At 45.1% G+C, this 9,735-nt stretch overlaps 1 protein-coding gene and 1 long non-coding RNA gene across 2 annotated transcripts in view; one reads left to right on the top strand and one right to left on the bottom strand.

Annotated features, from left to right (window-relative positions):
- Nucleotides 1–9,735, top strand: part of LOC144247000 (uncharacterized) — a 708,772-nt gene that overhangs the window by 168,246 nt on the left and 530,791 nt on the right. The gene's annotated exons all lie outside the window — the stretch shown is intronic.
- On the bottom strand, nucleotides 204–4,930 carry TRNT1 (tRNA nucleotidyl transferase 1). Its single transcript, XM_021529009.3, has 7 exons — nucleotides 4,751–4,930; nucleotides 3,830–4,023; nucleotides 3,157–3,295; nucleotides 2,824–2,950; nucleotides 2,452–2,645; nucleotides 2,033–2,283; nucleotides 204–1,339 (listed from the first exon to the last, which is right to left on the bottom strand). Exons 1-7 carry the CDS (start codon nucleotides 4,887–4,889, stop codon nucleotides 1,091–1,093), a joined length of 1,293 nt encoding a protein of 430 aa, XP_021384684.2. The 5' UTR covers nucleotides 4,890–4,930; the 3' UTR covers nucleotides 204–1,090.

The following is a 9,735-nucleotide window of genomic DNA, read 5'->3' as shown; positions in this document are numbered from 1 at the left end:
TTTGCCTCGCTAACAAACAGCACTTCCCCTCTTCCCTTGCTGGCTCCCACAGATTCCCAGGCACCTTCAGGATAATTTAATTTAAGGATCATACATCCCAGGAAAGGCAGCCGGGAAGTTGTGTGAAAGCCTAAAATGCTGATTTTTTTCCAGCATTGCTCCAGTGTTGCCATCTAGTGCTGCAAAATGATATCCAAAGTAAATGAAATCCAAAGGATTTTATTTGTTACCATGGTTCTGTAGGAAAAAACTTCAACCTGCAGTAAGGTTTATACACACAAGAGCTGCTCCCAGAGACTTTTTAACAGCACACCAAAAACCTCGGGTAGGAAGATATTCAGAAAGACCAGGAATAGCTCTGCTCCAAATCCCCAAATTCCCAAGAGAAGGAGCTGCATCTCCCCTTGTTAATGTTAATTAATAGTTTGTCTCACACCTGAAGTTGAAAATACAATGTAGAACCTTCACCAGTTTGCTGTGGATTTAGTTACTCAGTGATAAGTTGCTGAAAAGCTACTGAAAATTCATGATACTCACTTAGCCAGCTCATCCTTTTAACCTAAAACTGATTCTGGAATTCTGGAAAATAAAAATAGTCCCAGGAAACAGCCTGGTTTTCCATGGCAAAACTGTTGGGAGCTGCTGGAGTGAGTATTTCCATCTGTTATCCAGCTTTAAGTAAAAAAGAGTTCAAGTAGAGCCCATTATTTCCACACATTCTCCTAGGCACATAAAAACCCCTTGATTTGATCCAGAGGATGCAAACAACCTTTTTGTGGGGATTTCGGGATATTTTTTTTTGGATCTAGACGGTGAGAAGGAAAGAAATCTTGCCATCATCTCTCGTGCCCTAAGTCATGATAGAATAGTAAATATTTATCACTAAGAGCAGCAGAGAGAGGTTGAAAAGGTGGAATTTGGCAAACAATGTTTTACATTATTATAAAATGAAACCTCTCCTTGCAGAAGTTAGGAATTAGTAATGAAAATGTTAAATGTGACAAATGCTCAGCTGGCTGTGAGAGGCTCAGTTTCCTGGGAGCTCAGTTCCACTGGGATCAGGGCACAAACAGTTCTGTTATTATTCACTTTACACCTTCTTCAGGCAGCTCAGCAGTTCCTCTTTATCCATGTGGTATCCACTCTTTTTCCACTCATCCCTCAGCTGCTGCAGCGCTGTCCCAATTTCCTTCCCAGAGGACACCCCCATCTTCCTGAGATCGTGGCCACTGACAGGGAAAGAGGGCACAGTCCATTCCTGCATTTCTTTCAAAAGCTGTTCCTCTCCTTGGTACTTCAGGAGCTCAAAGATCTTGGAGTTGGTGTTAGCTTCCCTAGACTAGGAGAAAAAAAGGAATAAAGAGAGGCTTCAGTATGAAAGAGCAGAACCAGCTCCAAGTGTGCTCAGCATTGTGCTGTTCCCATTACTCCTTGCTAGGCAACATCTTGGCCAAGCTGGGACTATGGAAGCAAGGAGCTCTCCTGCCTCACAGGTGTTAAAACAGTCCTGCAGGTGCTGGGAGATCCCTGGAGACTCCCTGAATCCCAGGTAATAGCTGTAATCCCAATCCATCACCTTTCCTGTGGGAAACAGGCCTAGCCCTGGGGACTGGTGCTTGCTCTGAATTATCAGCAGCATTCAGCTGGAAATGACCTCCCTGTGCTGTGGAAGAACATCCCAGGGTGGCTAAGGAGCAGTGGGCCTTAGGGAGAACACCAGGAACTGCACTGATTTTCCATTCACAATTCAGAGCTGAATTTCACAGAGAAAAAGCAGAATTCTCCTTGAGGTCCAACTCCTGTTTCACATTTCAACAGGACAGCACAGCAAACTGCCAGTCCCAGGTAAGATCACAAGAAACTGAATGTGACATTCTTCAGCCTGACTGACTTTTAAATCAGTCCAAAAACTGCTCCAGAGCGCGGGGTGCTCAGAACTGCTAAAATATAGTAGGTTTGTTTTTTAGAAACATCTTAAAGTGAATTCAGTTCACTGTGAAGCCCCAAATGGAGCAATGTGAATTACACTCACATCCATCAGGAAGTCCTGGTATGGTCTAAGTGGTTCTGGCCCCGGGCCTTTGGTTAACTCCTGCCTGTGCTTCATCAAGAAAAGGCCAAGGTTTTTTTCTTCCTTGGAGATTTTCAGCCTCAGGTCCAGGTTTGTGACATCATCCTTCCCCTTGAACAAGGATGTCAGGACAGTCATGGGTTTTGGAGACAGATTTTGGATGTTTTTACTGACTCTGGCAAATTCCTCTAAATTCCCATCAAGTGGTAGCCCTAAAAACACACAAAAAGTGCAAAGAAGTGTTAATAAGAAAGTAGGTGTTAGCACAGCATAAAAATAAAATCTGATTTCTGTGTAAACCCAGGTTTGATCTCAATCTGTCACAAAATTCTGTCTGTATAAGATACAGGAGTAGGAAATCAAACTTCATTTCACTTTACCTATGTACTGGGCAATATCCAGCTCATACATAAGCTGAACCAAATGATTGACATGGTTTCCAAGAAGAATTTTTTTCAGTTCCACCCAAATTCTTTCTCCTGATATTCCAGCCAAGCCTTTGGCATTTTCTTTAATTGCTTGCAGTGTATTAGCTTCATGATCTCCAGGCTTCTCTGCAATTCTTCCATAAAATCTGTCAAATAAAACCCCTGGATGTTAGATTAGAAAACTATTCCACTAACAATCATAAAACCAATTTAGGTTGGAAGGGAAATATGACAACTACAACTCTTTTTACATCACTAGTATCTTTTTGCACATTTTTGAAACTTTATACAGTTTATTTATCAAAGAAAAGCAAAACCTCTTACCTGAAGTACCTCAGGATTCTTAAATAATCTTCTTGTATCCTCTCAGCTGCCTTCCCCACAAACCTGATTTTCTTGTTTTTCAAGTCTTCATAGCCATTAAAGAAATCGTACAGCGTCCCATCCAAACCTAGAAAACAATGAAAAAACAGAATACTGATGTACAAATGTGGCTGCCACAATGCACCACTCTCACTTGGAAATGAGAAGCTGCGTGGTTTGAGCTGGTCTGTCGGATCATCTCATGTATTCATACAGACCTTTGACACAGGAACAGAACTTGGTGGCAAAACTCAAATCCACTGCTTCATCTACGTAACAGTTTTCCAAATTTACCTAAAAACATGGAGTTGACAGTGAGGTCCCTCCTCTCAGCATCCTTGTGCCAGTCAGTGGTGAACTCCACCTCTGCGTGCCTTCCGTCGGTGATGACATCTATTCGGAGAGTGGTGATTTCAAAATTCTGTTCATGGAGCTGCAAATCCCACAGACACCGTTACTTCAGCACAACCATGAAACCAGGAAATAAAATAAATGAAATTAAATGCAAAAGCTGCTCGTTTTTTCAACCCTGTGCTTGTGTGCAGTGGGGGGACACATACACAGCAATGTGTGCAGGGTTTTCGTACAGAGTTGAGAAATAGGAACTTCTGAAAATAATCCTGACATTACTTATTTTCTACAGAGCATGCAGAAATCTTCCTGCAGGAGATGGACTAAGAGCAAGGTAGAGGAAACAGAACTGGAGAGGAAATCAGGAGCAGGAAACATTAGGATCATGTGTGGGCAGGCAACATTATTTTTCCTGGTGATGACACAGCAGCATGAACATGCTACATGCATTAAAATATGCATTATACAATGAATAATTAAAAAAAAAAAATCACTCCACACTTTAAAGCAGGATCTCATTTAAACTCTTACTGTGATGCTTTAACAAATAAGGAGCAAATTTTCTACTAGACATCCACAGATAGGTAGAAAAGATCCAAACAAATCCCAAACCAACCCTGGCAGTGATGGTTCCGTGTTTTTCTCCTTTGTTATTGATCAGACGAACCCCAGCTGCTGTGAACATTTCTTTCATCTCTGCTGGAGTAGCTGTGGTGGCAAAATCGATGTCTTGTGGTGTCACTCCGCTCAGTAAATCCCTCACGGCCCCCCCTGCTATTCTCAGCTCGTAGTTCTTCTTCTCAAACAGTTCTGGGAAGAGAAAGAAAACCAAACAGTAACAAACCCATCACACAATCAGCCATATCCTGCCTTCTCACAAAATTAAGATCATAGATGTAGGAATAAACACCCAAATGTGCAGGAAGCAGCAAATAACTCACAGCTTCATGCAAAATGCACTAATTCGTGGCACAGGTGAGCACCCACAGGTATTTTCCTTGTACATGATTTATTTTTCTGAGCTTTTTTGAAAATATAACTATTGGCAGGTCTCTAATTGGTCGTGGGGACTCTGGGCTGGGGATCATTTTAAACAGTCAGGGGCTGACAAGGGAGAAAAATTCAGATTATTTACAGCAGAGAACAGTGAGCCATGAGCCCGAATTTCTCCAGGAACACGCGAGCATCATGGAATCGGCCCACAAAGGGGGAAGCCAGCTGTGACCTGTCCCTGGAGTCTGGCTGAGGCTGTCCGGCCCGGAGGAGGCTCTGGGAGCAGAAAAACGTTCTTTTTCACCAGGGCGTGGAGTGACAGGGCCACGAGGAACGCATTACGGGGAGGGAAGGTGGGTTTGGGAGTGAGGGTGGTGAGGGATTGGGATGGGAATTCCAGAGCAGCTGTGTGCCCAAGGCCAGGCTGGGAGCACCCGGGACAGTGGGAGGTGTCCCTTGCCACGGCACTGGGTGGTTTGTGAGCTCCCTCCAAGCCGAACCACCACGCCCAGGGACATTTTCGGCGCCTCTCCCCGGCACTCACCGGCCACGCTGCGCAGCCCCGGCGTGAAGAGCGCCTGGAACTGCGGCGCCTGCAGCCTCATGGCGCCGCCGCCTCCCTGCCGCCGCCGCAGCAGCAGCAGCCCGGCCCTGCGGGGCACGGCCAGGAGCCCAGCCCACATCCGCGGGCACGGCCCCGCTCCCGCACCGGCGGCGCCGGGCGATGAGCTCAGAGCGGCGATGAGATCAGAGCGGCGCCGGGACCGGGGAGCGGCTCCGCCCCGGGGCGGGCTCCGTGAGGCGGGGGCGGTGCCGGGCTCCGTGAGGCGGCACCGCCCCGGGGCGGGCTCGGTGAGGCGGCACCGCCCGCCTTGGGCCGGGCTCGGTGAGGCGGCTCCGCCCCGGGGCCGGGCTCCGTGAGGCGGCACCGCCCCGGGCCGGGCTCCGTGAGGCGGGGGCGGTGCCGGGCTCCGTGAGGCGGCACCGCCCCGGGGCGGGCTCGGTGAGGCGGCACCGCCCCGGGCCGGGCTCCGTGAGGCGGCTCCGCCCGCCTTGGGCCGGGCTCCGTGAGGCGGCTCCGCCCGGGCCGGGCTCCGTGAGGCGGCGCCGCCCCCGCTCCCTCAGCCCTCAGGGGCGGCCCCTTCACCGCCCCGCCTGCGCTCAGCCCGCAGGGGTTCCTAAAAAACCTCGCAGAATCGCTTCCACGGCTGGAAAAGGCTTTCAAGAGCATCGAGTTCAATTCAGTCGCCACACCTCAGCTAAACCCTGGCATCCAGAGACACATCCAGGCTTTGTTAAACACACCCAGGGATGGTGACTCCACCACCTCCCTGGGCAGAACATTCCAGAACTTTATCACTCTTTCAGTAAAAAAAGAACTTTATCACTCTTTCTGTAAAAAACGTTCTCCAACCTAAATTTCTCTTGGTGCAGCTCGAAGTTGATAAGTGTTCTGGGAACACTGGGGAGTTCATTCCTAATTCTTTCACAGCAATAGCAAACCTTCACAGAATCACTGGGTTGGAAGAGACCTTCAGGATCATCGAGTCCAACCCATCCCCAACCCCTCAACTCAGCCCTGGCACCCAGAGCCACATCCAGGCTTTGTTAAACACACCCAGGGATGGTGACTGCACCACCTCCCTGGGCAGCCACTCCAGAACTTTATCACCCCTTCTGTAAAAAACATTTTCCTAATATCCAACCTAAATTTCCCTTGGAGCAGCTTGAGGCTGTGTGCTCTGGTTCTGTCAGTGCTGCCTGGACAGAGAGCCCAGCCCCAGCTGAGCACAGCCAATTCCAGGAGCTGAGGGGAGTGCTGAGGTCACATCTGAGTCTCCTTTTCCCCAGGCTGAGCACCCCCAGTATTGTAAATGCAGGTGAACCCAGTGGGAAGAAATGCTGATGTCTGACTCCAGCTCAGAAGGCTGAATGATTTCTTTATTATAACTATACTGTAATACATTAATATACTATGTAAAGCAGATACTAAAACTACAAACCTACTTTTTCTAACTACCATATCTAACTAACAACTTGTGACCTTCTCTGAGAGCCCAGCCACAGTTGGATTGGCCATCAGCTCAAACAATCCTCACCAGAAACCAACCAAGCAATTACCCCGGCAAATAATTCTCCACATTCCACATAGGAAAAACAAGGAGCAGAAATAGAAATTTTTTCCTCTGCTTCTCTGCAAAAAATCCTGAAAGAGAGAAGAATGTCCCTGTGACACCCCAGCTCCCTCAGCCGTTCCTCACAGGGTTTGTGTTCCCATCCCCTCTCCAGCCTCGTTTCTTCCTCTGGATGAACTCGAGTGTCTCAACGTCCTTCCCAAACTGAGGAACACAGCACTCAATACAAGACATAAAATATTTACCGTGGCTTTGTCTTGGTTTAGAGAAAAGAAATTACAACAGGAAAACGACTTATAGCAGGGAAAAAAAATACATAATTTGGTAATGGCAAAATAACTGGGATGGAACTGATGAGTTTCTTCTCCCCCCGATGAGAAGGAATTCGGTAGCATTTAAATGTTTGAATCATTGAAATCACAAAGTCATCATTTTGGAAAAGCCCTCTGAGATCATCAAGTCCAGCTGCTCCCCAGCACTGTTGTTAATGTTAAACCTATGTAGGTATTTTTCTTATTAGTTAGAGTATAATAATTTTACACATTTTCTTTTACACTATTAGTTCAAAGAATATGTAGAAAAAGGCTGCCATCTTGTCTCTGATCTGGATTTGCCTGGATGTTGTTCTTTTCTCTGTGTCTCTTGCTTTTTGCTTGTATGATATGGACAGATAATAAATACTAAGTCTGCAACCAGTCAAGGTCCCGTCCTGTTTCTGAAACCTGAACACTTCCAGGCATGGGGCATCCACAGCTTTTCGGGGCAATGCAGAAATTATCCAACCCCACAGACCTCAGCTCAAAGCTCTCAGCACATTATTAGGAAGGTGGTTTTACTCCGGTACCGGTGACTTCCCAAAATGCTGCTGGTGTATGGCTGTATGGCCAGAGCTTTGGACAAGACGGCATTAAAAATATAAACCTGGACAAAACATTCACAGTTTTCCAGCAATGTCTGGGTTTGATTTTCTAGGGGATGAACACATTGGGATATCAACAGTATGGCTGTAGATTATTTCTTTGCTGTCAGTCATCACGTTCCTGCTCTTGAAAAGTCACCAGCGAACCCTCAGACCATTGTATATAATTATAATTAACACTAATAAATAAACCCATTTCTGTGCCTGTATGGAGCCTTCCACCCTGTGGTTAAATCCACAGTTCCCTTTTTCAAGGCGTGCTTATCTCGCTTGTCCTCTGCCATCTCTTGTGAGGTACCAGCCCTGTTGGTACTTGGAAGGCAGCAATTTTAAAAGCAACCCTCCAGGGAGAAGAGCCAGAGGACGGGGAACAAACACACCCAACCCTTCACCCTCCAGGGAGAACAGCCAGAGGACGGGGAACAAACACACCCAACCCTTCACAGGACTCTGAGATGCCCAGGTAACCTCCCGGGGTGTCTGAGTGCTTTGGCTCTGCCTTCTGCTTGCTGTGAAGACTGCAAAGGTCCTGCTTTCCCAACACTGGGAAAAGCACCTGGAATCTGCTGCTTCTTTGTTGCTTGTGAGGTATTGGGACACATTAAGGGAGAAAATCATTACTTTTAGGAGGCTGTTTTTTGTGCTTTGGATTTCTACTGTCCTTCTGAAAGGAGTTAATTCCTTGCACAAAGGGAATATCCCCTTTACCCTCTGCTTATTATATAACCAAAACTTTATATATAATATTTGATGATATAATCAAACTTTGTCCTGAAAACTTACCATATCCACTTTTGGTGAGGAGCACAATCCTCCTGTAGCCTTCTAGTTACCATCTTTGCTTGCATACACTTATTTTAATTCTCTTTTCAGCAACTTCTCCCATGAAACAGGGTACCACAAACTGCAGTTTGTTCTCAGGGATTGTGGTCTTACACACCTGCAGAAATACAGCTTCCAAAAGGTGTGCTTTCAATCCTAGTCTGGCAGCAAGAAAAAGATAAATAGCATTTTGGAAAACAAAGCAAGAAAAAATAAATGGAAAAGAACAGGATAATAATTTAGGACTCATCTGAATTACAGAAACATTTTATATCCAGTTCAGTTCATGTATTAGATCTTACATTTTCTGCTGCACAGAAAAATCTAATACATGCAAGCTTTTAGGTAGAAAAAAAAAAATCTTTAGGATCTTTCTGAAAGCATAGGGGGAAAAAAATCAGAACCCTCAACTTTTTGTGATTAAAAAAAAAAATCCACAGGTAGCCAAATTCACTTTAAATAAACCCAAGGGAGACTCAGCTGTTGTAGCTATGATAATGCCTGAAACAACACACAGATATTATTCAAGTAGCTGTGAATGTTAAGCACTTGCAAAACATTAGGCATTTAAAAGATTTTTTAAAAAATAATGTACTGAAGTTATTGCTTTTTTTTAAGAAAAAAAAAAAAAAAAAAAAGACTGAACACTCTCAGCAGTGAAACTAATGAGGCTTCTTTCCCAAAGTTGTTTTTTTATTTTCAAGGATGCAAGGATAATGAATTTTTACTTCTAAACAGATAGAAAAGTGATTAGAGTATTTACCAGTCTCATCAGGTAAATGAAAGGATGTTTCTTGAAGCAGCAAAGAAAGCCTGATGCTAGTAATTTGTGCAGGCATAAATGTGCTGTAAAAAAGGTTTGTCCCATTGTCTGTGACTCGCTACAATTTGGGAGAACCAAAATGCCTGGCCAGGATGTCATTCCATAACCCAGCGTACACAAAATCCAACCCTGGCTCCCCAGGAATAATCCATTAGCAAACTCCCGAGTTTCAGCTGGCCTTGTGCACATTTGGGCTGTCAGGAAAGCAGAGAGGCACAAAATGTGAATATAGATAATGAGGGGACTTGGACATTAAAAACACACTCTACTGTAGATGATGTGTCATTTTAATGAACTCAGCACTCAGCCTGCATTTTGAAAAATAGTTACTGTACAGCAAAATTATTCCAACTGTGATCAGTGGGAGTGCTTCCAGTCCCTGGGTTATTCCTGCTCATTACCATTGGAAAATATTATGTTTTCCATGTGAGCAATTGCTGTAGTGCCCCAGGGAGGTGCTGAGATTGGGCTGGGGGGGTGCATTTCTCTTCAAGAAGAACATTTTGGAGAGCTGCTGTTCTGAATGCCCATTTTTATATTAGGTTATACATGAATGATTACACAGAGATTTTTTTTTTTCTCCCAGTAATTCATGAAACAGTCCATAGGAAAATACTGGGTTTAAGCATTAAAAATTGTTGTTCATTGAAATAAGAAACAAACAAAGCAGTTTTTCTTACAGCAAATAATTAACGGTGGAGAATTAGCCTTGAGGTGAGCAGTGACTATGTCTTTAGAGAGCTTTATTGGAGGAGTAACTAGACAGTAAATCCCAGTGAGCAGCTATTTTATATAGAGTGGGAGCTGAAAATATGGTCAATTCTGTTCCT

The sequence above is a fragment of the Lonchura striata genome, chromosome 12 (assembly GCF_046129695.1).
Source record: "Lonchura striata isolate bLonStr1 chromosome 12, bLonStr1.mat, whole genome shotgun sequence".
Taxonomy (NCBI): domain Eukaryota; kingdom Metazoa; phylum Chordata; class Aves; order Passeriformes; family Estrildidae; genus Lonchura; species Lonchura striata.
Note: the sequence above shows the minus strand (reverse complement) of the source record. Positions and strands in the feature narration are given on the sequence as shown.